We start from the raw sequence: 26,270 nt of genomic DNA, 5'->3' as shown, positions 1-26,270 counted from the left end.
GTCGGGAGGGGACGGCGCTCGGGGGACGCGCACGGCGACGAAGATCCGCACGAGGGCGGCGAGGCTCGGCCCCGCCCCCCGCATCGCCCCGCCCCCCGCGCCAGAAGGGGGCGTGGCCTCCGCGTTTGGCGCCGCGTGGTTCCTCTCGGCCGCCGTCGGCCGCCCGCTCCCCGCCCTCCCGCTCCCGCCGCCATATTGTGGCCGCCGCCGCTCGGAGCCGCCGCCGGAGGAGCGTCCGCCCGGGGATCCGCGATGGGTGAGGGCGGCGGGGCCGGGCCGCGCGTTCGGAGCCGCGGTGCCGTCCAGCCGGGGCCGAGCCGTCCTGACGCGGGCGGCGCCGGCCGCTCCCGCCTCGGGGCCGCGCACTGAGTCATCCCGCGGGCGGCCGGGCCGGGGGGCGGCAGCCGCGAGCGCGGCCGTTGTGCTCGGAGGCGGCGGCCGCCGGAGCCCCGCGGTGTCGCGTGCCGCTGTCGGGCTCCCGGCGCTCCGGGGCGGCGGCGGTGCGCGCCGTGCTTCCGCGCGGAGCCGTTGGGCGCGGCCGCCGCTGTCGGTTTGCCGTCCGCGATCCGCGCCTCGGAGGTCGGGGCGGCGCGGTGCCGCGCTCTGTGCCGCCGTTCCCCGCGCTCTCGCGGCTCCTTGGCGGCTCGGCGTTGTTCGGGATCTCCCGGCTGGGCGCGGCTCCGAAGGCTCCGTCCCGTCCCGCCGGCCTTCCTGGCGGCGGTCGCTCAGCGCTGCTCTCGTTATCGCTGTAACGCCGCTCGCTTTTAAGACGAAGTCCGCGTTGTCGCTGTTCCCGGCAGGCGGTCCCAGCCGCGGGGCTGCGCTGCCGGCCCCGCTCTGCCCTGGGCGCTCCGGCTCCCCCCGTTGCCGTGCGCTCGCACAGCCGCGTGTGTTCGCTGTGCTGAGCTGAACGGACCGCGCGGCTGCTGGATCCCGTTGGTTATTTGGCTGCTTTGCTTTGTTTGCTCGAGTTGAGGCGAACAAACATGAACTTTGTGAAGGGGAGCTGTGCTGTTAATGGTGGTCGGTGTCAGAGCAGAAGTGCCCCTTCCTTCAGCGCTGTGCTTCTGGTCTGTGCTGCTGATGAGGTCTGGAGAAACGCGCTTATGGGAGCTCAGTGCTGCTGCAGCAGAGCTCTGCTGGGACGGCTGAGCTCCTGGGATGTCGCTGTGTTTGGCTGCTTTGAGTGGCTTTAGGACCCTGTAACGCTGCAGCGTCGGGTTTGAGGTGAATCAAAGAGTCGATCCTCATTGTGAGGAGCCTTGCAGAGAGCTCTCTGCCCTCTGACAGGAGGCTGTTATCCCTCACACATCATCGGTGTCCTCCTAAGGGAGCTGAAGGCCCTGGGATGTGCACAGAGGGCCTAAAGCTGCCAACCCCTGGCTCCAAGACTGGGGACAAGAGGAGGAGATGGAGCTGAAACATAAGTGGGTCTCACACAGTCAGGCTCAGAGCTGACGAGCTGCCACTGTTGGGCTCAGCCTGGTGAAAGTCAGAGGTGCTGCAGCCCCAATCCTTCCCCAAAGGTTTCCCACTCCCTCCCCCCGCAGCCGCTGGGCTCTGTGCATTCCAGTCGTGCTGGAATTGCTGCTCCTGGTGGCCAAAGCAGTGGGATGAGCCGGGCAGCCACGAGCTGTGCACATAAACGTTTGGTTGGCACAGGCTGTGCTGCACACGGAGTGCTTGGCCTTGGCTGCACGCTGTGTTTGGGACCACTCCGAAAGGGTGCTGCTGTGTGCTGAGTGTAAGAAACACGGGAGGACGTGCAGAGGGACAGAACTCAGGGCCTCAGGGCGGGCTGCTCTGGGGGCAGGCAGTGGTGCCTGGCTGTTCCTGCAGCTCTGAGACGGCCAGGGGAACAGCCTCGTATTGCTGCCTGTTTGATGGCACTGCTTACAGAACTGCTTGTCTTCCTGCAAGCAGAACTTCTCAGCTTCCTTTTCCGTCATCTCCTGAGCAGTTATGTGCGTTTTCCCAGTGTCCTTTTCACTGCAAAACTATCAAAATTGCAGGGAGACAAAACAACGAGCTCCCAAGAACAAGTTTGTGTTCTTGGCTGATGTCTGGCAGCACTTGGGAGCTGACCTTGTGCAGTGGGTGCAGGCAGTTCAACTATTTGTATGTATTTGCTGCTGTTAACTTCGTTTAACTTGCATTCAAGGAGCACAGATTATTTAGGCTTCACTTTGTGCGTTTCCAGCTGAAATCATGAAGATGCTGTGGACGCAGCTTGGAAGGGAATCCCCTGGTCAGGTGCTGGGTCTGTAGCTGCTGTTCTGCAGAACCTTTATGCTATGCTGTAAAACAACTGCTTCAACACTGCTTTAAGAACAGACTAAAGAAAGACGTGATGTGGAGTTTATTAAGTCTGAGGTTCAGAACAACTTTTCTCTGTTGCTTCTCAAACTTCAGCAACTGCAGCAGGTGAGCACATGAACCAGAAGCTGTCATGGGTACCTGAGGAAGGTTACCCTCATTAAGGGTGCTTTGGCTTTAAAAAAAAAAAAAAAAAAAAAAAAGCCATGTCAAATCTCAGTGTAACTGTTTCTGTTCTGCCCCTCCAGTCTGACTCAGCAGCACCAGTCCTGATTTAGGCATGCGAGTTCCTGCAGTGACTCAGCTGGGAGCTTTAATCAGCAGCTGAAAAACTCTTTGAAGCGAATGCTTTCTGTAGTGCAGGGAGGTGGGAGGAAGGTCATCTGCAAAGAAGTGAGGTTGGGTTTCTGATCCAGTAATGCTAAGCAGCTGTTATAATGCTGGTGGGGCAGTAGAGACCCTGGATTTGCTTTATGGCTGAATGCTGTAGTTGGTGTTGGCTTCCATGCGGGTGCTTACAGCCTGAGTGCTCTGCTGATCCTTGGTCCAGCTCCCACCCTGCTTTTTCCTTCTTTCATTCAGGTGGTAAACACATTCTCATTGTGCAGTATGTGGTAAGGAGGAATTCCTGTGAGGGAATTCTCAGCTCACAGAACACTTGAAATCATTCCCAGTATGAATTATCTTGATTAAAGCCTGGCTTTGATTTAAGTGTGCTGGTTTTTTATCAATGATTTGATCCCAGAGGCCTTAGCATTGCAGAACTTGTTGGCTGCAGCCCTTGTCCAGCAGTGCTGCTGGGCAGGCAGGGTTGAGCTCAGCTTGTTGCCTGCACAGTTCTGGGGCTGGAAGTTCTGATTCCGTGAGGGGACGATGCTGGGAGGCTCGGGTGGGTGAGTTCTGAGCACTGAGCAGCTGCAGGCTCTGCCAGAGGAGTTTGTCTGGAGCGCAGCCTGCATGCTGCAGCCCCAGGTGAAAGGGCAGCTGTGGGCTGTGCAGGTCGCTCTGGTGGGGCTGTGGGAGGAGCAGCTTTGAGCTGAGCTGCTGCAGGTACAGCACAGCCAGGGCCTCTGCCTGGAACAGCATCAGAACAGTTCTGTAATTCAGGGCGTGGGCTGATACTATCTGGATTTAAGGCAGGGCTTTGTTGGCTCTTAGAGAAAAACCTTCCCTAGGAGAGGTGCGGTGTAATCATACTGGTTTGATTGGCTGCCTAAATGCAGCTAACAGAAACATACTTGAAGTAGGCTTCCACAGCACCTTAACCAGGAGCTTTTCTGTAAAAGGAGAAATTTCTCAGAGCAACGTTTTATATATTAAGTCACAAAGTGCAAATATGTGGCTTGAGAACTGTCTGTGTCACGCGGAAATGAGCGGGCGATTGCTTTTCCTAATCAGAAAATCCTGGTTATTCCACCATTGTGATTCGGTGGCATCACTTTGTGGATGTTCACACTGGAGGGCCTGAGTCAATTGTTAATGCTGCAGAAACCTGACTGCAGGTGTAGTGGATGCGCAGTTATTTGGTGCCAAAATACTACAAGTAAGGAATTTATACGTGCTTGGTGTGCTGCTGTCTGTTTTGTTTGGTGTGTTTGCTCTTGCTACACAGTCTGGTGCCTACAGCATCTGCTGAGCTCGCAGCAAAGTCACAATCTTGCATCTGTGACATTCATCAGTTGCCATAGAAATGGAATGTATTGTAACAAACTGTTGTTTTGACACTGTCAGAGTATTGAGATAAATGGTGGGCTGGAAAAAGTCAATGGGAAGAAACTGAAGAGAGAAATGTGTGCGAGATGAAGAGAACCAGGAGAATGCTGCGTGCTGGTGTGTGTGGCTGTATGGCTGGCCTGCAGGGATCGCTCCTTGGGCTGGCTGAGCCTTTGGGTTTCCGTGCAGTTTAAGGTGGCTTTGAATGCTCCTGAAACCCAAAGCCTGGAACTCGGCCGTGCAGCACGCAGTGCTCTGAGCCACAGCCTCAGCTGTGCTGCTGTGCTGCGCCTGCACTGCGGGTTGTGCAAGTCCTGGGCAGCTGAGCTGCCATGTGGCATCAGGCTATTTATATGGCCTGTCTGTAGTCATGTGCGCCGTGCTAAGCCACTTAATCACTTTTTCCTCCTCCTTTTCTTAAAAACTACCTTTTAATTGTGGACCTTGCCTTCCAAAGGGAATTAGTAGATTTGTCTTTATTGGGGATTATGTTGCAGTCTTTCCAAATCAAGCTATCAGCTGTTTGGGTTTGCTACACTGTAAGTGACCAGAGGAACTTGATTTGTAGTGTTTTTTTTCTTTATCCATTGTTTTTCACAGGAGTGTCCTTGGTATTTTACCTAGGGAAGGGAATGCTCTCTTAAAAAGCAAGGACTGTGAAAAGAAGGGTTTTTTCCTTGATGTTCAGTGTCTCTAGTTCTTGAAAACCTCCTGAAAGTGTTTCCTCCTATGTTAATGTAGGAATTAACAGTTGTCTCTTCTCTCAGCAGCAGTGAGGGTTGGATGTTTGTACCTGGTGTGTGCCTTTCTCTGGTGTGGCTGTGGGTGCTCCTGTAGGGCAGTGAGGCCACGGCATCCCTAGCTGATCTTGGGAGGGTTCCAGCCTGCCTGGAGACAGCTGATAAGGCAGACTTGGACTTTCTGTAAGCAGTGTGGCTCGGGTGCTTAAAATTTGAAGGAGGAGATTAACGAGGTAGGGCCACAAACTTTCACAGGATACTTCTTGCAGCAGCTGAGGACAGGTGGAAGAAAATAAAGATACTGATGTCCAGCTGACTGTCAGACAGGAGTAATTTGGTCTCGGAGTTAATTGGCAGTTTGCTGTGGATTATCATTGCTTCCTTCCTGTCCTGTGAAGGGCGTGGAACTGAAGTCAAACAGCCTTTCTCATGAATGGGAGAGAGGGAGTGTTTGGGAAGCTCTGTGCTCAAAACAGGGGAGCGCAGCTGGATGGAGCTGAGGAGTTGATGTCTGCTGTGCTCGGGTTGGTGCTGCTTGGTGCTGGTTGCTCTCACTGTGCCACACAGCGGTGTCACTTCCCTGAGCAGGAGGCAGGTGCACTAGGAGTCAAGTCTGCAGTTCTGCCTTAGGCAGATACGGAGCAGCAGAAGTAGGTCAGATGCTGAACACTTGTGGTAATCTGGCAGGGCAAACACAGCCTGTGATACATACAGCTCATCTTTCTGCAGTGTTTTTAACTGGAATTGTAAGATGAAGACCTCTATTTACTTTGCACGCTGTTGGATTTCTGCCATGTGTATATTTCTGTATTTTGGTGCTCTCACAGCCTGCTCTAAAGCACTGCAGTTAGCACAGTTACTGAGCGACAATCTGGTTGTGCCCAGAACAGCCTGTGGTCGCTGTGAGTGTGGGGAAGGTGTCCAGGTTTGGGTTATGTCATGAGGATACGAGGGAAATGGCTTCTGCTGCAAACTGGAACTTGGCTGTGTGCCTCCTGAGGACAGCAAAGCTGTTAGAGCAGAAGCTTTACATATTGGTAAAGTGCATCAGTGCTGTGGAGTTGGATCCAGGTTCCTTTCAGAACAGTGAATCTGCTCTGCTTCCTATGAACTCGCTATTTTTGTCATAACACATCATTGGAGGTAATGTCAGGATCCCATTCTAATGCAGAACTTCAGCACGAAGTGATTAGAGGAGGCACTGCTTCACCTGCTCTGCGCCCTCTGTGTGCGTCGGCTCCTCTGCTTGAAGGGGACACGTGGGTGGAGGAGTGGAGAATGGCCAGAAACCTGAGGCCTTGTTTTTCCTCTTCACAGACAGCATGGCGAGTCCTGCGAAGGATAACTATCGAATGAAGTGCTACAAAAACAAAGCCCTAAATCCTGAGGAAATGCGTCGGAGGAGAGAAGAGGAAGGAATTCAACTGCGCAAACAGAAACGAGAGCAACAGGTAACTCCCACCTCGACTAGCTTGTGTACAGCCTTAATGCAGTCAAGGCTGTGCTGCTGCCTAACTGGGATCTTCAAGGATCTGTGCATTAAGGTTTGTTGGCAGTCCTGTTTATTTCTGTCCTGAGATCTCTTTTCCTCTGTACGTGATCACATGAAAAGCTCTCCAAGCACTTTGTCTTTGGGATACTAAAAGTTTTTGTTCACAGATCCTTGGTTTTAATTTTAATTTTTGGTTTTGTTAATTAGTAAATGGGTTTTTTTTGCTCCAAGAAGCGAGACAAGTAAGTGGAAGTATGGAGTGCGTGTATTTCTTGACTCTGAGCTGGTTTTTTTGGCTTGGAAGTCTGAAAGTGAGAGGTGATTCCCAGGTGATGTATGCGGCTCAGACTGAGTGGTTGCATCACCTGCAAGCTGCCCGCTCCCTGCTTTTCCCAACTTGTTAGGCCAAATTCTGCACTTGCATATGCCAGTGTTTCACTGACTTGGGCGTTTGCATATCTGAGGGCGAGACTTAGCATGTTTTATTATCAGGGTTTGTGTGCCAAGCTAGTCTTCAGTGTGCAGAGCTGTTATTAATGACTGCTTTTTTTTAATTTGGATTGCACTTAGTCCATGGCTGACAGTATCTCGTTTGAGGAGCAGGAACATCTAGTTATGAAGACTGTTAAACAAACACTGCTTTCTAACAACTCTATTGCTGCGTTCTCTGCCAGCTCTTTAAAAGAAGAAACGTGGAATTAATCAATGAAGATGCCTCCATGTTTGATAGCCTCCTTATGGATTCCTACGTCAGTTCCACGACGTGTGGGGTAAGGTGCCTTTCCCTGTTGCAATCATGCCTTCAGACTTCATGCTGTGGACTGCATGGAACTGACAAACCTCCCCGTTTGTTTCCCCACTGTTGAATATGTTGCAAATGTTCCTACAACCACCTGGAGAAATGTGCCAGGAACCAAACTGTGTGTTAATCTCAAATAGCACATCTTTGGAGTACTAGCTAAGAACATAACTGTGGCAGGCTGTCTTGACTGTGTTACCTGAAATAAGCTTAATGTGACACGGAATCACTGTTCTGTTTCCTTTCCATCCTTTAAGGAGGGAGTGATCACAAGAGAGATGGTAGAGATGCTTTTCTCAGATGACCCTGATCTACAGCTAGCAACAACACAGAAATTCAGGAAGTTGCTTTCTAAAGGTAAAGATAACATTCCCACCATGAGGTCTGACATAGCCTTTATTTAAGTGTTTGTGTACTTGCAGTGTTGTACAGAAGTGTTGTGTTTGAGGAAGGCTATAATATTAAGTTTGGATGAATTTTACTGAAAGCTCTTCTGGAGAGCTGATCTACAGTACAGCTTGAGACATTCAGGTCAACAATAGCTCATGCTTGTTATTTGCCTGTATGAGACCTGTATACTGTTTTGATCTTGCATTGCTATTTCAGAGCCCAATCCTCCAATAGATGAAGTGATAAACACTCAAGGAGTGGTGGACAGATTTGTTGAATTCCTGAAGAGAAGCGAAAATTGCACACTACAGGTAAAGGAGACTGTTAAACCCTGACAGCTAAGCAGTGTGAATCTGTGGGTGCTATGGGAGAAGGGTGATGTCTGGAACCCAAACTATGCAGACTGTGATGGTGAAGCTATTGTTAATGCTTGAAAGGGGGGGAAAAAAATCTGCTGTCTGGCCCAGGGCCACGTAGTGTAAGGGAATTCCCTTCAAGAAGTGAATGAAAGCCTGCACTCAGATTAAGACACGAGTGGCAGAAGTAGATCCTTGGTGCTCAGCTGGTCTTGAACTCAAGGCATCTTTCTGCTAGTAGCAGGATGAGGGTGTGCTGGAACTGGTTGCACTGAATAGATACAACTTTTTATTCTGTGTATTTATGGGCTGTACATCTTCTCTTCATGCTAGGAAATGGCCATATGAGTAAAATAATGTGATGTGAGTGACATTTAACAAGTGGTAGCTTTGCTTTTCATTCTTTGAGAAATTGTAATCTCTGAGAAGGCATCTAGCAGAGATGTTTGTTTTCTAATTGTTCAAGAAAATATTTTAAGTACTGAGGTGTTTTATTTGGGGAATACTTTCTTAACTTTTTTAATAGAAGAGAGTTTATACTGAAACTTAATGGCAGATATCCTGCTACATCTGGGTTATTTTATTCATTCTCCTCATTTCTGCTTTTTTCAGTTTGAGGCAGCATGGGCACTGACGAATATTGCATCAGGAACTTCCCAACAGACAAAAATAGTTATTGAGGCCGGGGCAGTTCCTATCTTTATAGAGCTGTTAAACTCTGACTTTGAGGATGTTCAAGAACAGGTAAGGCTCACTTCTTACTTTTGGGGTTAGGGGAAGAACCACACGTGACTGAAACTCAGTGTTTAAAGTGAGTGACTAGTGTGGCAGCTGGCTGCAGTCTGCAAACTGAAGAGCCTATTTCTTGGAGTTCCAGGAAAGTGCTTTCTTAGCATACCACCTTTTTCTTCCTCTGTTCAGGAACTGTGTGAATGCTAAAACTGTTGCTATTTCCTTTCAGGCTGTCTGGGCATTGGGGAACATTGCTGGAGACAGCTCTGTGTGTAGAGATTATGTCCTTAACTGCGCTATCCTTCCTCCCTTGTTAATGTGAGTAGCCATGAATACTTGCCAATACAGTTCTTGAAGTCCCATTGTACTGCAGCAGAGCAATATTTGAGCTGGGCAAATGGATTCCCTAGAAATGTGATGATGGGAATCAAACTATTGGTACCAGATGATAAACTGGCAGTTCAGACAAGTATATGATTAATAGTGGGACTTGGTAGATAACATGCCTTCTCACAAACCTTTACACTGCTCTGAATCTGAAGTGGGTGCTGCTGCAGTGTGCTTGCCTCTCTGAAGTCACAGGGCTTGCTGTTTCCCTGTGTCCTCGAACTACCTGCTCTTTGTGCTTGTGCTGTGAATTTCACGTGCTGCTCTGAGTGGAGTTCTGTAGCACTGAGGAAAGGGAGCAGGTTTGCACATCACTGAGCTCTCAGGTGTAGTACATGCTCACCACAGCCAGAAGATATGGCTGCTGAGAGTGTACTCTCACTGCTCTGGAAATAACTTCTTGTTTCCGCTCATCCTCGGCAAAATGATGCTTTGTCACAAATGATTTGGTTTGCTAACTTGTACTTCTGTCAGTCCCTTTTTGGCAATAACTGCCTGAGCCTTTCTCAGCCCACAGGATGTGCTGTCTTCACTGCAGAGTAGAGGGACAGCACTTTGTGTCAGTTGGTGACCAGAACCATCTGACAGATTGGGGTGGGAGCGTCTGGGCGAAATTGAGAGTGGAACTGCATTTGATTGTCTTGCACTTCCTTCTGCAACCTATCTAATATAGTTTGCTTTCCTGTTCCGTGTCACTGAGCTTTAGGAAACGAGCTTTTTATTCTAGGAGCAGTTGCATTTTGCTTCTCTTCGTGCTTATTGACAGCCTCAGGTGACAAACAGTGTGGCAGATGGAATAGTGGATTGACTTCCTTACAATTGTTAGGTTTTTTTCCTCTTGCTTTGTTTCCTTTGTTAATTTCCAGTAAGTTATGCTTTGTGCTGAGGATATAATTCATGGTAATTGTCTCTTTAGGCTCCTTACAAAGTCCACCAGGTTGACAATGACACGGAATGCTGTTTGGGCCTTGTCAAACTTGTGCAGAGGAAAGAGTCCACCACCTGAATTTGATAAGGTGAGAGTAAATGCCTTGCTGGCAGATGGGAAGGGGAGACACCCAGTCAAGATGTTTGTCTAAATTATTTTTGGCCATTGGACTTCTGCAAGATGTTCTGGGAGGGAGCAGGGTGAGGTTCTTCCTGCTGAGGTTGATCTTGCTGTTCAGCAGATGTTTGAGTGCCTGTTTAATATTCTGCTAGCCTGCATGCATGGCTCTGTTGGCAGCCCATCAGGTTACCCAGGTGAGGGGCAAACCCGATCTTCCATGCAAGTAGCACATACTGTGAGCTTCCCTTCTTGTCATGAGCCGTGGAAGTTTGCAGCTTTGCTCAAAATGTGACTGGAAATTCAATTCTGAGATGCCTAGATGCTACAAGATAAGGCTTCTGTAACTACATAGCAGCTTTCCCCTTCCGTGGTGCTCCAGTGGCACTAACAAAAGATTCTGCTGGCTCTTCAGATCCATCTTTCTTTTTTCTTTTTTTTTTTTTTTTTTGTAGAATTAAAACAATTTAAGACCAGTGTGTGCTTTTGTTTTGTGTCTTTTCCTTCAATTGAAAGTGTGCTCATCAAAGCTGGAAGCCTACAGGGAAGGGGAAAACATTAAATTGTGTGTAAGTGTGAATACACTTATGACGGCTTCTGCTCCGGATGCTGAACTGCTTAGGGATTTGGAAGAACAGTGTTCTTAGATAAGAAATCTGAGGAGCTTTTGAACTGCAGCATACATAGTAGCACCTCATCAGGAGTCCACACTGCAAAGAAGCTGCTGAATTTAGGAAGGAAAGTGTGGATGTTCAATATTGTTATCTTGCCAGTCAGCACAGCCGCGTGGTGTTTGTGTGTGAATGTGGTGGTGGTGCACAGAGTGTGACTAACCTTGTGGGGTGGTACTGTTGTAGGTATCTCCCTGCCTGCCGGTGCTGTCCCGACTATTATTCAACAGTGACTCTGACTTGCTGGCAGATGCGTGCTGGGCTCTTTCCTATTTATCAGATGGCCCCAATGAGAAAATTCAAGCAGTTATTGACTCGGGGGTGTGTCGGCGACTGGTCGAGTTGTTAATGTAAGTATCTTGTCTTGCTGCCTCAGCCCAGCAGGTGACTGAGCCTGAGTTCATATCATAATGCATCAGTGTTCCCTGCCTCGTGGGTGTGGGGTCCAGGTCCTGGGAGCCAGCAGACTGCTGGAGCAGATACCTGAGAGGGTCTGAAGTGGGTTGAGAGCTGCAGTTATTGGCCTTAGAGAAGACACATCTTTCACTAGGAAGAATGTACCAAGCAGAGGTTCAGGCTGATAGTTAGACTAGACTGTAAAAAGAGAGAGGACTGAGTATTGCCCCAATTAGCACAATCTTTGGTCAGGAGTGTAATGTAAATATTGAGATCTCTGTGCTGAAGATAAGTTGGGATGTAAAGGATAACACTGCCTTTGTCGTAAGTTAGTTTTAAGCTGGGGTGGAATCCAAAGTAAATAATGCAGATGGGAGACTTGGAGGGTGGATTCTGTAAGCACCCAGGCATGTGGTCAGATCTATTTGTTCTTATGCTTGTGCCATCTTTCCTGCAGGCACAACGACTACAAAGTGGCCTCCCCAGCATTGCGAGCGGTCGGCAACATCGTGACAGGAGATGACATCCAGACCCAGGTGAGGGAGGGATGGCCTTACAGATGCAGCTGAAGGGAACGCAACTCCTGATAATGATTTTGTGGAAATTGGGCAGAATGTCTCTGTTATGTATCTGCAGCAAGTTCTTCTTAAAACCAAGGTTTACCAGAACACTCACTCCTCTTGGTTTTTTGCTACTCTAAACAGCTTAGTTTTGGCGCAAAGAAAAGTGTGATTTTGAGATACAAAGGAGATGGAGTAGTATACATTTCCTTATTGCACAATGCTGCCTTTCCTTCCCTCTTCTTTAAAAGGTTAGGGAGAGAAAGGGCAGTGTCCATACAGCATATCCACTGTGTGAAAGCAAAGTATTTAGTTCTCTACTGGCGGCCTAACTCCTGTTTTCTTTCTGAAAAGGTGATTCTGAACTGTTCAGCCCTGCCTTGTCTCCTTCATTTATTAAGTAGTCCCAAGGAGTCCATCAGGAAAGAAGCCTGCTGGACCATATCTAACATCACAGCAGGAAACAGAGCACAAATACAGGTACAGCATTGAGTCTTCCCTAGGTCACTTATAATAATCCTAGATCCCATGTTCAGCATTAATAATGAGATCACTTCAGTTTTTCCCTTATCTGATGCTTTGTGGCAGTTTATTGTGCATTCTGTACTCTGATGTTATTGCAGACTTGCTGTTTCTGTCCATCTGCCAAATGAGCTAAAAAAAAAAAAAAGGCTGATTGTACCTACAAAGGCTGGGCTGGCATGAGTCTGTTGGGTTGGTTCACTGGAAAAGAGATACAGCCCCAATTTCTCCATCCTCAATTAGAAGTATACGTTTGAAAGGCTTTAGCTTGTTGAGTTTTAATTATCCTTTTAGTGACCAATGTACAAAGGCAGAGATAAATGATGAAAGCATTCCTGCAGTATTGATGCAGTGATAGGGATCATCTGTGTGCTGGTTACAGACTCGATTATCTTGTGTTAATGCGATTTGGCTGAGGAATGGCTGAAGGCAGTGGCTCGGGAAGTACTTTCTGAATAGGAAAATGGAAGTAGAGATTTCTTTCAGGTGCTTAATAGCCTTTTTAGAAACCACGTTGCCCGTTCAAACACTACTTGCTGTTCTCTCTCCTCAGGCAGTCATAGATGCAAACATCTTCCCTGTGCTGATAGAAATCTTACAGAAAGCAGAATTCCGTACAAGGAAGGAGGCGGCGTGGGCTATCACAAATGCAACGTCAGGAGGAACTCCTGAACAGATCAGGTATTCCCTGTGGCTCTGAGAGCTACCATACATTTAGACATTTCACTTTCCTTCATAGGAACTGCTGAAGCAGTGAGGAACTAATCTGGGGAACCCCAGGGAGAAGTGCCTAAGATGCATGCCAAGCCAATTAGATCCTCACTGCTCAGAATTTCATTATCACCTGGATGTCAGAAGGAGCTACCTTTAAAATCAGAAAAATAAATGGGGTGGGAGGTGTATATATTAATAAATCTTGTAAAACAGCAAAAACATAATTTTTATGTTAAAGAAACTTATTTTAGCTTGAATCGCTTGTCCTGTTCTTTGTAACTGAGCAATGGTGGTGCTTCCTATCCTGGAAGGTAAATGTATGTTCCTGGTCATCTCTTTTAGATACCTGGTCAACCTGGGTTGCATCAAGCCTCTTTGTGACCTCCTTACTGTCATGGACTCCAAGATTGTTCAGGTGGCATTGAATGGCCTGGAGAACATCCTGAGGCTTGGAGAGCAGGAGGCCAACCAGAGCGGGACGGGCATCAACCCGTACTGTAGCATGATAGAGGAGGCCTACGGTAGGTTCTGGTGCTGCTGACTTGGAAAACAGTAGAATATATTGGAAGGTGTCTACTGGTTTTGTTCGCTTTTCTGATGAGTTAAGCGGTTGGGTATGCTCCAAATTAGCTGGTATTTGCTCCAATAATAGATCACAGTCTCTTTAGAATGTTATGATACAGCATAAGATAATGTCAGGAAGCAAATACTATTGTACTTGTGATCCAGGTTTCCTAGACCTAGAGGCCAGCCTGGTAATTGTGGCTCACGCTGTTGGGAATATTAATCAATGTAAGCTGAGCTGAGCTAAGACCCACTTCTTGGATCTTTGATTTGTCTAATTGTCCCCAGCTGTGCACTGCAAACACATGATGGAAATCCAGAGAGACTTAGCTTTTCCCTGGAGAGACCTAATTTGGTGGTTTTGTCCTGTTCCTAATGCTTTGAGGAACAGTTCCTATTTTGGTCTGAAATGCCCTGTATCCTATCAGTGGCTTTTTTTTTTCCTTGCCCTCTCACTGACTGTTACGCTGTGTGTCCTGGTTCCTCCAGTAAGAATAATTCTTGAAATTCCTGAGTACGTAGTGCTTGGATTCTTTCTGTTCAACACTGGATTTAATTAGGACAGCGAAAGCTGTTGCTACCCTTCTGTTGGAGGCTACTGGGACGGGCCCTGCTTCCTTTCCCTGCAGCTGCAGAGCTGTTCACAGCCAGTGATACAAATTTCACTGACCAGTTCAGTGCTTGCAGTTCTTTGCTGGAGACTCCCTGCTTAGCTGCATTAGCTAAACCTACAATTGGAAAGATTAATGGTTGCTGATATAGATGAAATCCACAAACAACTCTGGAGAAACGGGAATGTTAGCTTTAGCTGTCAGTGCTGCTCACAAAATGCTGTGTAACACAGACAAGCAATGAATGGGGGAAGGGTGGAGGATGGATTGGGACAGCTTGAATGTTAGGGTCTCCTGTTTCATCACGTTCCACTTTTGTCTTTTCTAAGGCTTGGATAAGATAGAGTTCCTGCAGAGCCACGAGAACCAAGAGATCTACCAGAAAGCCTTCGACCTGATTGAGCACTACTTTGGAGTAGAGGATGACTCCGCTTTAGCTCCCCAGGTAGATGAGAACCAGCAGCAATTCATCTTCCAGCAACCCGAAGCCCCTATGGAAGGCTTCCAGCTATAGTGTGCCCCAGGCAAAAAGACCACCACAAATTTGCCAGAAAGCAACTGGGAGAAGCTGATTGTCCCATTCCTCCTTGCAAACGGAAGGCTGAACACTCACTCCACCTGTTAGGAAACAATTCTTCCTTCAAACAACTAGAAAGAGTGCTTTATCCTCATGAAGAAAATGGGATGTCTTGCACGTTTTTTTCTTTTTGCTGCTGCATACGTGTCTTTAAAGCAGGCATCTGGGTGGAGGAAGGACACTGAGGTAACAGATTGCACCTCTTGGGTTTTTTTTTTTTCTTTGTGGTGATCTCTCCCAAATGTCACTTCTTACCTCGGGTACTTAACTGAGATTTCAGTGTTGGGTTGGGTAAGAACAGAAATAGAAAGTGAGTATTCTGACAAGAATAATTCTGGAAACCTGGGTTGATCTATTTAATTTTTTTGCACATGTTACTCTTATTAAAGACTCTAATTTGCCAAGAGCAAAGTTTAGCCCTGGCCTTTCTGCGCTCCTCTTGCAGCGGACAGTCCTGTCAGAGCTGGGCTGAGTTCCCCAAAACGTGCTGTAAATGGACAAAGAAGCAAGAGGCTTCTGGGGGAAGGATCCTTCCCCGTCTCTAGATATTTTTTTCCTGAAGAACTGCTGGTAGTATTTACAAGGATAAAAAGCACCAAGACCCCAAAGCTGGTCGCTGCGAAGAGGGCGGGATGTGGGGGTGGTTCTGGAACAGGAAGCACAGCTGCCACGGCACAGGCTTTGCATTGCTACTGATGGAAGCTGCAGGACTGCTGAAACGGCGGAACCCATCTTCATCTTTACTTGAATCCTCCCCAGGGCTGCGTTTTGGGCGCTGTGCTGCGTGCGGGGTGAGCTCAGCAGCGCCGCGCCTGGGGCTCCAGGTTTACCTCCTGCTCACAGTCAGAACATGTACATTTCCTTCGAGAAAAGAATCAAATCTCTGTATTTTTTATATTATATATAGGTAGCTATTTGTCTAATTGGGCTCCAGAGAAAACTATATATAAAACTTCTGTAATTTATGTAAATAGAGCACTGTGAGGCAGGTGTGCCTGGAACCGCCGGCCCCGAGCTCGCTCCTCGTCGTCCTGCTGCTGCTCCCGTCCGCGCCGCGTAGCTCCGTCTTCAACCGCTCTGCTGGGCGCCAAGGTTTGCTCCTCACAGCCGCGGGGCCGAGGCCGGGAGGGGTGGGCCGGGCCTGCGTGCCCCTCGCCCCGCGTTGGGTTTGCTGAGTCCGTGACTGTTGAACGAATAAAAACCTCTGTGCAGATGAGCGCTGTGCCGGAGCGTCTGTGGAGCGGGCGGGCGGCGCGGGGCGGAGCCGCGAGGGCGGCGAGTTCCCGCCCGGGCCGCGCGCGGGGCACGCCGGGAGCTGTAGTGCGACGGGGGGGGGGGGGGGGGGGGGGCGGGAGTCGCTCTCGCGGGGCACGCCGGGAGTTGTAGTCTCGCGGGGCTTGCCGCTTCTCGCCGCCGTCTCCCGGCAGCCCCCGCGGCTCCTCGTCTCCGATTGGTTGGCGGCGCGGGGCGGCGCCTGCGCGATGCGCGCACGCCGCGAGGCCCGGGCCGGAGCCGCTTCCTTCAGCGCGGGGCGGCGGGGCCGGCGGGGGGCGCGGCGCTCTTCTTCCCTCCCCCTCCCCGCCGCTACACCGCGGCGCCGCCGGCCGCCCGGCGCTCATCGACTGAGGAGAGGCGGCCGCCGACGTCAGAGCCCTGCCGCTGACGCCACGGGGGTACGCGCGTGACGTCATCGCGGTGCCGCGGGAGGAGGGGAGGCGTTGCTGACGTCACGGGGGTCACGTGGGGCGTCGGAGCGGCCCGGGGGCTCCGGGCGGGACCGGGGGGAGGGGCGGCGCCGCGGCCGGGGCTCCTCGGGGCGGCTCCGCGATGCCATCCCCGGGGCGCGGCGGGTTCGGCTGCCCCGGCTCCGCGTCCCGCCCGGGGCGGCAGCGCACGGCTCGCCTTCAGCCGCGGTTTCTCTTCCAGCGGGGCTCGGCGAGGCTGAGCGGGAGGCGGCGCGGCGATGAAGAACCAGGGCGGCGAGACCAAGGCGGCCCCGCGGCCCGCGGCCAAAACCAGCGGCGCTCCGGGGGAGGAGGGCGACCCGGCCGAGCCCGGCGCAGCGCTGGAAGGTGGGCGGCGCGCGGGGCTGCCGTGCTGGCGCTGCTTCTGTACGAGGGGTCCGTGCTGTGCGGCTGGTTGATTTGCGCCGCGGTTCCCGGGGCAGGAAATCCCGCTCCCTTGCTGTTCCCACGTGCGCGCGGTTCCACATCGGCAGCGCTTCTTTCCCGCAGCGCGGAGTTGATTCTGACTGGGATCGATGGGGTTGGCGTCGCTCGGTCCTCCGGGCTCACAGAAAGCTGCCCCTCAGCGATTGGTTCTGTTAGTGGCGCTTTGTAACACTCGTTCTCTGTAAGACAAAAGTGGGTGATCGAGTAGGTGTGTGGCTAAAGGTAACCTTGTCCCGTGTTCTGGTAAACGTGGAACGTAGGAAACGCACGGCAGTTGAGTGAGGTTAATGACTGACTGCTGTAGGCTCTGCTTGGAAGGAATTTTGGATGCGAAGTGCTGAGGGGCTGCTGGGGATGGGATATGCTTGATCTGAGCCAGTACAGCTGCTCGTATATGTAAGGAAAGAGGCTAGCTCAGATTATGAAATCTATTGTTGTGCAAAAAGGCATGGCTCTGGGGATATTAGCAGGCTGCTGCTCCGAGGGAAAGCTCACACACAACCTGCTTTCGTTAGAGGGTGGTGGGGAGGGGGCAGTTCTTGCTCTTGACAGATGTCAGGGGCTTGGTCATGCTCTCGTGATCAAAAGAGAAGCTGTTAGGAATGCACCTCCATTGTCAGGGCAGCTGGCTGGAGGCACAGCCTGAACAAAGCAGCTTGTGAGCTGGGAGTTTAGCAGTGAGGTGCTCGGGGAAACCTTCCCTTCGCTGGTGTTTGTAGAGAGCAGAGAACAGACGGTGTGGGGAAGCATTACACTTTTGTGCTCGTATCTCCCACAGCTCCCCTCGCACAGGAGGACACAAAGTCCTCCCGGCCTGCCGTGCGGGATGTCTCTGAAGAGCTGAGCAGACAGCTTGAGGACATCCTGAACACGTACTGCGTGGATGCCAGCCAGGAGGGTCCGGGCGAGGACGGCGGGCAGAGTGAGCCTGTGGAGCCAGAGGAGGTGGAGAAGTGTCGCAGTGAGTCCCCGAGGAACGGAGATCAGGAGTCAGGCAGCCCTGAGATGAATGGGGAGAAGGAGGGCACAAAGGGGACTGAAGAGTTTCGACCCGGAGAGGAGTGTGGGGAGCGGGATCAGAAGAAGGCTCAGGAAAAGAAGAAAGCCAAGGGCCTAGGTAAGAGGTTTCCTGCTGTGGCTGTGCTGCCAGCCTGAGAACTTTGGTGCAGACATGGATTTTATACTGCACTGAGTCCCACTAGAGAGATGAATGCCTTAGGTGTGTGTTTGGATATAGCATGGCATCTTATTCTTGTGGCATGCAAGGAAACATAGAGTGTTGCAAAGACCCTGATTAATCCTGAGTGCTGCTGCAGCCTCTGAATTGTGCAGATTTCCCCTCTGCTGGACACAGCTTTGTCTGGTCAAGCCCATTGGTGGCTCCCTACTCTGATAACCAGGTCTCTCCTCAGCTGCTTCAATTGTTCACCTGCTGTATGCAGTGAGGTCTGGGGGACAAACCCCAGTAGGCACTGGAGATGGGAACTCTGGGCCAAGGTGGCCACAGATGTGAGACCTGGTTTGTCTCTTCTGTCCTTACCTTTATAAGCCAGAACTCTGTGTAAGTGATGTTATCTTTCTGTTTAATTCTATGTCTTGCTCCAGGCAAAGAAATCACTTTGTTGATGCAGACCCTGAACACTCTGAGCACGCCAGAGGAGAAACTGGCAGCACTGTGCAAGAAATACGCTGAGCTGGTGAGTCCTTGTTTCTTCATTCCAGCTTTGGGGCAGTGGGAGGACACTGCTGCAGCGAGCACTGGGACAGCTGGCCACGTGCTCAGAGCTCTGCTCTGTTTAAGCAGTGTATGCATGGAGGTCCTGAAGGGATGTGCACTTCTCACAAATTCCAGTAGGATGCTAATTCAGGAAGGAGAAAGGCTGTGTGCAGGGAGACCTTGGGTTCTGTGTTGATCTTACTGTGCTTCTGTATTATAAAGCTCTTGTCCTTCCCTCAGAGTAGTCAGAACACCTGTTTGGTCTCTGTGTGCCCTTACGTGGGCACAGCATTGCCCTGGTCTTTTTTGCTGCATCTCTGCCCTCTGCTCTCCTACCGTAGCTGGAAGAGCACCGTAACTCCCAGAAACAGATGAAGATTTTGCAGAAGAAGCAGACACAGCTGGTGCAAGAGAAGGACCACCTGCAGAGTGAGCATAGCAAGGCCATCCTGGCCCGCAGCAAGCTGGAGAGCCTGTGCCGTGAGCTCCAGAGACACAACCGCACCCTCAAGGCAAGTGTCTCCTGGGACTGCTGCAGGAGCTGCTTCATCCCAAACACTTGGGTTGCCTGCTGCAGGACTCTGAGCCACTGTGACAAACTTACTTTTGGGAGTGGTTGCCCACAGTCTGATGTCCAGAGCAGGGCTTCAGTTTTGCTGTTTATCTGTCATCTTGCGAGGGTTAGGAGAGGAAGGAACTGACCCATGTGGTCTTATTTTGAGGGAAGCGATGTTTTGTGGGTTTGCTCAGCTCTTGGAGTGAAGAAGCTGCCAAGCAGTGGCCTGCGGTGCCTTCCTGATTGATACCAGCAGCAGTGAGAAGTTGGGTGGGTTCAGATCATCATGGCCAAGGGAGGTTTGTTCACCTGCCTGCCCAGCACAGAAGCTGATGTGGCCTTGCTGTCTGCCCTTCTAACACAGGAGGAGGGTGTCCAGCGAGCACGAGAGGAAGAGGAGAAACGGAAGGAGGTGACATCCCACTTCCAGGTGACACTGAATGACATCCAACTCCAGATGGAGCAGCACAACGAGAGGAACTCCAAGCTGCGCCAGGAGAACATGGAGCTGGCAGAGCGGCTCAAGAAGCTCATTGAGCAGTATGAGCTGCGGGAGGAGGTGAGTCAGGCCTTGCAGCCTGCTGTGGTGCACCCATTCTGCACTGTGGACTGTTTCCAGGGCAGAAACTGCTGCTGGAGGGGAGACAAAGCCCTTGGGCTTTGAGGTCATTCCTTGGGATCTGTGCCACACGGGTAGCAGAGCCCTGGCCTCGCATGTCAATGACTGGTGGCATTTCCCTTGGCAGCACATTGATAAGGTGTTCAAACACAAGGACCTGCAGCAGCAGCTCGTGGATGCCAAGCTCCAGCAGGCACAAGAAATGCTGAAGGAAGCAGAGGAGAGGCATCAACGGGAAAAGGACTTTGTAAGTCTTAGTGATTCTCTACTGGTTATAAGCACTTAGCTGTTTGCCCTGTTTCTTTGTGGAGGTCGGGTTCATGAGTGCAGAGCCCTTACCAGATGAGGCCATCTCAGCTGTGTATGCAGCAGTGACCATTCGCCAGCTGCCTCAGAAGCAAGGCTGGAGCCCTGTGCTGTTGTTGGTGTTCCTCCCAGACCCCTGCTGACTCCAGGCCAAGCACCAGCAGTGTATGGCATATTGAGAGCTTTCCCCGGTGGCAGCGAGGTAACTGCTTTTGCTCTTTGCCAGCTGCTGAAGGAAGCTGTGGAATCACAGAGGATGTGTGAGCTGATGAAGCAGCAGGAGACTCATCTCAAGCAGCAGGTGAGTTACCTGGTCTGTGTGTGCTCAGCCTGGTCATTTATTTTTTCCCTTCCTCCTTCAGCAGGGAACAGCCTGAATTTCCTTAATGTGAAAAACACAGAGGCAGGATTGCTCTTGAGTATGATATTTGTGTGCCTGTGTGAAGCACAGTGTGAGATGAAACCTTCTTCAGCTTCTCCTCCTTGTGAAAGAAAGGAGCCCTGTTTTTACCAGTCTGTTTCCCAGTGCTTGGAGCAGTTGTGTGATCACAGTTTGCTGAATCAGACCCAGAAAGTGCTTCCTGCCAAGGCCAGGAGATGTTTGGAGACACATTGCTCTCTAAGGGTGTTTCCCTAAGAAAGAAGAAATATTGTTCCACATTCTACAGTACCTAATACTGGCAGAGCAGCCCCTTGCTGCAAGTTTGTTAGTCATAAAGTCCAGTCACAAGATGACTAGCTCACTTCTTGGCTGACATCTCCCTGCTCCTGGGAAAGGCCATCAGGAGGTGCCATGTTGAGGAGCTGTAACTGTCTTTCCCTACAGCTGGCTCTCTACACAGAGAAGTTTGAAGAATTCCAGAACACCCTTTCCAAAAGCAGTGAAGTGTTCACAACATTTAAGCAGGAAATGGAGAAGGTAGGTATTGCTGTTGCTGCCTGCAGTGTGTGCGTGGGCTAGCGGGCTGGGTGCTGCCTGTCTCCTCACTTATTCTGTGAGCTGGATAAGCAGCTGCTGTGTTGTTTTGTTGAGTTATGCTGGCATTAAAATCAGGCACAAACTAATTGCTGGTAGAAGGTGGATGCTGGACTTGTGGGGTGATGGCTGTACCCCTCCTGGATCAGAAAAAGCAGTGCTACCACTATCTCCTGGTTTATTGTTGGTGTTTCCCACTAATGTAGCTGGCTGCAGTAGGACAAGGAGATGTTTCCCAGGACAGCAGGATTTTGCTGTCTGCCCTGGGAAAGTGGGTGTCCATTTGCATATACACAAGACGTACCTGACTGCATTATTCTGGCTTATTAGTTGCCTTTTCGTCACTGTTCTGCAGATGACAAAGAAAATTAAGAAGCTGGAGAAGGAGACCACAATGTACCGTTCTCGCTGGGAGAGCAGCAACAAGGCTCTCTTGGAAATGGCTGAAGAGGTAGGGAGGCTGTGGCTGTTCTGTGCTGAGGCAGGCAACTGAGTGGTCTTTCCATTTGAGCTTCCCTCTGAAGTTTCATCTCTCTTCCTTTCTGCCTTCGTCCCTGGTGTGGTAGATCTGAACTGCCTCTCTATTTGCAGAAAACCCTTCGGGATAAAGAGCTCGAGGGGCTTCAGATGAAAATCCAGCGCTTGGAGAAACTGTGCCGAGCCCTGCAAACAGAGCGCAACGACCTCAACAAGAAGGTGCAGGACCTGTGTGCCCACACACCCCGGGCAGACGTGGACCTGACAGAGCCTCTGAAGGACCCATCCCGGGAGAGCTCTGAGGCAGGAGCTGGAGGTGCCCCAGCAGAGCAGCGTCTGGCTGAGGATTGCCTTCACTCGGGAAAGCCGACACACAGCACAGATCCTGCAGAAAGCCTTGGAGAACTGAGCATAGGAGCCTTGGGGCAGAGTGGGACTGAGGAAGGCACTCAGGGTGCTGACTGAGCCTGCTGTGTGGTAGGCGGAAGTAGGGTGAGGGAGGGTAGCATGAATGTTTCCAGGCTCCATCTGAAGCCCTTCTCCTGGTCCTTGGACAGGTGCAAGAGGATGGCCCTCCTTGGGCTATGACATTTCCTAGCTTAGGCTTTTGGAGAGTTTTTAAAATTATATATATATATATATACACATAGATGATGTGTGTGTGTGTATATATATATATATGATATATAAAATATGTGCAGGGCAACATACACTTTATATATGAATATATATGAAACCTAGAATGACCCACCTCCCTGCGTGTGTGTGAATAACTAATATATGGAGACTCAACTGATTGTCCCTTTCGCTGGAAGACCTTGTCATTGGCAGGCTGCGACTCCCCTAAACTGTAGTGCAGCACAGGAGAGGAAGGGCATGGATCGGCCCAAGCCCTCCGCCTCGTGGCACTGGGACAGCAGGACACGTTGCTTCCTCCACCTTCACAGCGATGCTGTCACACTGGGTGAAAGCAAAAGAACTGAGCAAGGGAGAACATAAGCATTTCCCAGCGCTGGATTCTCCCTCCCTGATCTGCATCAGGCAGGAGGTAGCTCCTGGACTTGCTGTTGCTTCCTCACGCTCTGGCTGGCAGCTCTCTCTTGAGCAGAACAGTCCAGTTCCCCTCTTGTATGGGTTTTGTGTATTGAATGGGGACAGAAAAGCAGAGAAACGGGACACCTGATTTGCCCAGGCACCCTTTGCTCTTCCTAGAACCTGCCAATGTTTCAATAGCCTTATGATTCACAGTTGCCTCTTTGCTATACGCACATGTGCACAAGTATATTAAACAGTTAATCCAAAGGTCTAATTCCGAAGTGTTTTGCACAAGCATGTGTGATTAGTTGTGCAAGGGGATAGGGACGTCCTTGTAACTGAACCCCTCTGCCCTGCCTCAGGACCATCCCTTGGTGTTGAATGGGGTGGTCTTGGAGGTATTCATGGAGCTGGGGCTCCAGGAGGATCAAACTTGTGGCTGCTCCATGACCTGCTGCTGAAGCTGAATCGCTGGGACCGGCTCGAGGATGGTGGTGTGGCTGATTCCTTCTGCAGTGTCAGACCCTGCAGACAGGCTGTGCTGGTGCTGCCTGGGCCTCTGCTTCCCCTCTAAGCTTTTTCAGACCAGCATCTCCCAAATGCTGGCAGTCACCAAGTCTGAGCTGCTGCTGCTGTGGTTCTCAGAGGGCTCTGATGGGCACGTGAGGCAATCTGGCACAGGACTTGGGGGATTTCTCCTTAGTTTCTCAAGACTTCCTTTTTTCACTACTCTTTTGGGAAACATCTACTTGCTTGAAAACCTCTTGTTGCAGCTTCTCTTTATAGCAGACTATTTTCAGCACTGCCTTCCTTTTGCTTGAAGCTGAATTGAGCTGGCTGAGCTGTTCATCACAGTGAATGCTTCCGGCAGAACAGTTTTGGTTTCTTTTCTGGCGACAGCTGCTCTTGCATCTTCTCTGCAACTGTTCAGCGCCCTTGCGAAGGACCTGCAGTCGGAGCTGCCTGCAGGAGGCGCTTCTGCCTCCCCTTTATTCCCTGGGGATTCCGGAGAGCTCGGGTCTAAGGGAAGGGGCTGTTGAGTCTAGTATAGCTCACAGAGCCGCGGTCTTGAGCATCCACTGCGGTGTGCTCCCTGGGGTTTTCTGGGCTGCTTCAGGCCCTGCACTGCCTGCGTTGCTTCTTCCTGTACGGGTTGCACCTGACTTGGGCAGGAGCGTTCTGGAGCAAGTGAATGTGGTGGGAGAGAAGGCTGCAGCCTGGCTCTGGATTTCTCTTTCCTGCCCTTTCAGTCAAAGAAAAACCTCTTAGAAAATCACAAACACTCTCACTTTATTTTTTTCTTTTTTTTTTTTTCTTTTCTTCTTCCTGTTATGGTACAGATAACCTCTGTGGGGAGCTGATGTATGTATCTTCATATCCAATAGAAACACCCACAAACTCACTGCTGCTGTTTGTGTTATTTCTCATTCATTAAGGATCACATTTGGGACTGAAATCTGGGGCACTGTGTCATGGAGCGGAGAGGCTGGGGGGGAACCTTCAGTCGCAAAGCTGATGGCACATCTGTGCCTACGGACAGCAGGGAGGAGGTCTGCGCCTGGGACACGCAGCACTGGGCAGTGCTTCCTCCCTCCCTGTGATCTGGGGGTTCCTGTGGTCCTGTGTGCCAGAGGATTGAAGCGCTGTTCTTGCAAGGGCAAATCTGTGGTCACACCAATCAGGTGATGCTGAGGAGACTCACGGTAAACCCTGCAGCTTTAAGGGGTGGCAGGCAGTGACATCGCCCCCATTTCTACCAGGATGCTCGCAGGGAAGGAGCCCAGGTGCAGACCCCATACCTACCCCAGGCCTCGCTGTGTGCACACGGCTGCTGCATCTGCTCCAGCTGTGCAGAATGGAGGGCCGGATCCTGCCTTCCCAATGTGATGCTGATGCTGCGGTCCGGGGCCATCTGCACGCCGTGCCACTCCAGTGGGCCGTGATCGGCACTGCAAGGCAGTGTCCGGCAGCGTCCCTCCAGCAGGGGCCGGGGCTGCGCTGAGGCCGGAGGAAGGTCCCTTTCCCTTTAAATGCAAATCACAGCCCCAGGGCTCCGGGAACACTGTTGGTCCAGCGGTCCTGGGGACGCAGCCGGGTGGCACCGAAGGCCGGAGGAGGTCCTCGCACAGGTCGGTGTTTCCATGCCGCTGTGGTGCGGGGCCGGAGCCCGCAGACAAATGGGCTTCCGCAGCAGCCACCGCATCACCCCGTCCTGCCACCGTCAAGGGCCCAGGGGGCAGAGGAGCTCGGTGGGGGCTGAAATACGCTGGGGAGGGTTCAGGGGTGTCGGGTCCCTCCTGTAGTCTCTGCCCTGGCTCTGGGTTTGGGTATCAGGAGTCCTTCCCTGCCCCATGGGGCCTGAAATCCTCTTTTCTGCAGCTCTGGGAGAAGACGCTGAAGAGTAATCCCCGGCTGGGAGTTCCCTGGGTGTTTTTCAGATCCCAGGCTCTGCTCTATGCCCTGATGTCCCACTGCAGACCGGGATAACGCAGCCTGAGCCTGGCTGCTGACCCCAGTGTGTGGGCTCAGCTCTGTCCTTGGCTTCCCGGCTGCCCTGAGACCAGGAGGCCCCGCGTGGGGAAGTGCTGCCGAGAGCTTTGTGTCCATCCTGTCCCGCTCAGGTGCTTCCCACGTGGCTCTGGGATTCTCTCTGGGATGGAGGAGCGGAGGAAGAAGCGGAGCCCCAGAGATCAGCCGGCACCCGCCAGAGCATCGCGGCTTCTGCCCACCAGCAAGAGCGCATCCTTCGCCCTGCCACTGCCCGCCCTGCCCTCACAGCATGCCAGGCCCCGGTGGTCAGTGCTGGGGGTGGGGGAGAGACCAGTGCTGGGGGAACGGTCTGGTGGCGTCACATCGTCCGCGTCCTCCATGTAGGGCGAGCAAGGAGAGGGTGAGGGCAGGGGCAGCGCGGGGGGCCCCGCTGCAGCACAGCTTCCTCACCGAGGTCTCTGATGTCTGTGAGATGGAGGGCGGGCTGCTCGGCCTGCTCAGCGACTTCCACTCGGGCAAGCTGCAGGCCTTTGGTGAGGGGCTGGGAGCCAGGGGGCGAGGGGGGGGGGGGGCACACTGGTGAGTGGTGACAGCTCTACTTGCGGGTGCAGGGAAGGAATGCTCCTTCGAGCAGCTGGAGCACGTGCGGGAGATGCAGGAGAAGCTGGCGCGGCTGCACTTCGGCCTGGATGTGTGTGTGGAGGAGCTCCCGGAGGAGCAGAAGAAGCCGGTGGCTGACAGGAACCTGGACCAGCTGCTGGCACACGTGAGTGGCGTCTCCTCACCACGTGCCCGGCCCTGCAGCGCTGATGGGCGTCCTCGGCCTCCCTGCCTGCAACTCAACCTCTGCCTTTGCCTCCTGCAGCTGGAGGAGCTCAGCAGCTCCATGTATCCTGCAGGGCCGTGGGGCGGCGGCGGCGGTGGTGGTGTTGTTGTATTGGTGGTGGTGTTGGTGGTGGTGGTGGTGGTGTTGGTGTATTGGTGGTGGTGTTGGTGGTGGTGTTGGTGTATTGGTGGTGGTGTTGGTGTATTGGTGGTGGTGTTGGTGGTGTTGGTGGTGGTGTTGGTGGTGGTGTTGGTGGTGGTGTTGGTGGTGGTGTTGGTGTATTGGTGGTGGTGCAGGACACGTGCCGTCCCGCCGCGCTTTCCCTTGACAGCAGCCCAGTCAGAAGCTGCACCTGGCCGAGAGCCCCAGCCCTGAGGAGGCCGCGGCCTGACAACCGCCGGCTGCGGGGAGGCGGCCCCGCGGGACGGGGAGGACGGGACGGGACGCCGGAGTTCCCCCCGGCCCACCGTGCGGGGCCGATGGCGGTGACGCGCGGTCACCGAGCCCCCCCC

At 51.9% G+C, this 26,270-nt stretch overlaps 3 protein-coding genes across 6 annotated transcripts; all 3 read left to right on the top strand.

The window, feature by feature from the left end:
- The first annotated feature begins 100 nt into the window (after positions 1-100).
- On the top strand, positions 101-15,801 carry KPNA6 (karyopherin subunit alpha 6). Of its 2 annotated transcripts, none has more exons than XM_031594777.2 (14): positions 101-256; positions 6,087-6,220; positions 6,936-7,031; positions 7,318-7,417; positions 7,667-7,761; positions 8,419-8,550; positions 8,768-8,856; positions 9,842-9,941; positions 10,828-10,991; positions 11,495-11,573; positions 11,952-12,077; positions 12,673-12,800; positions 13,176-13,354; positions 14,338-15,801. In XM_031594777.2, the coding sequence occupies exons 1-14, from the start codon at positions 253-255 to the stop codon at positions 14,520-14,522; spliced, it is 1,611 nt and encodes a 536-aa protein (XP_031450637.1). In that variant the 5' UTR covers positions 101-252; the 3' UTR covers positions 14,523-15,801. The 2 variants fall into 2 exon arrangements, with proteins under 2 accessions (XP_031450637.1, XP_031450636.1); XM_031594776.2 differs by lacking the exon at positions 101-256 and adding an exon at positions 2,519-4,146.
- A 278-nt stretch (positions 15,802-16,079) lies between these two features.
- On the top strand, positions 16,080-22,709 carry TXLNA (taxilin alpha). The gene is made up of 11 exons (XM_031594787.2): positions 16,080-16,258; positions 16,512-16,657; positions 17,535-17,873; positions 18,362-18,453; positions 18,815-18,985; positions 19,394-19,588; positions 19,776-19,895; positions 20,181-20,255; positions 20,781-20,873; positions 21,286-21,381; positions 21,522-22,709. The coding sequence occupies exons 2-11, from the start codon at positions 16,549-16,551 to the stop codon at positions 21,870-21,872; spliced, it is 1,641 nt and encodes a 546-aa protein (XP_031450647.2). The 5' UTR covers positions 16,080-16,258; positions 16,512-16,548; the 3' UTR covers positions 21,873-22,709.
- Positions 22,710-22,855: 146 nt separating this feature from the next.
- On the top strand, positions 22,856-26,218 carry CCDC28B (coiled-coil domain containing 28B). 3 transcript variants are annotated; one of them, XM_031594800.2, is made up of 6 exons: positions 22,856-24,571; positions 25,064-25,237; positions 25,317-25,465; positions 25,544-25,698; positions 25,798-25,820; positions 26,098-26,210. In XM_031594800.2, the coding sequence occupies exons 2-6, from the start codon at positions 25,098-25,100 to the stop codon at positions 26,147-26,149; spliced, it is 519 nt and encodes a 172-aa protein (XP_031450660.2). In that variant the 5' UTR covers positions 22,856-24,571; positions 25,064-25,097; the 3' UTR covers positions 26,150-26,210. The 3 variants fall into 3 exon arrangements, with proteins under 3 accessions (XP_031450660.2, XP_089980399.1, XP_089980400.1); XM_090124273.1 differs by having other exon boundaries at positions 25,544-25,820; positions 26,098-26,218; XM_090124274.1 differs by lacking the exon at positions 22,856-24,571 and having other exon boundaries at positions 24,578-25,237; positions 25,544-25,820; positions 26,098-26,218.
- Positions 26,219-26,270: the final 52 nt, after the last annotated feature.

The sequence above is a fragment of the Phasianus colchicus genome, chromosome 24 (genome assembly GCF_987193195.1).
Source record: "Phasianus colchicus chromosome 24, bPhaCol1.hap1.1, whole genome shotgun sequence".
In the NCBI taxonomy this organism is placed as follows: domain Eukaryota; kingdom Metazoa; phylum Chordata; class Aves; order Galliformes; family Phasianidae; genus Phasianus; species Phasianus colchicus.
The sequence above is the reverse complement of the archived record's forward strand: the minus strand, read 5'-3'. Positions and strand labels throughout refer to the sequence as shown.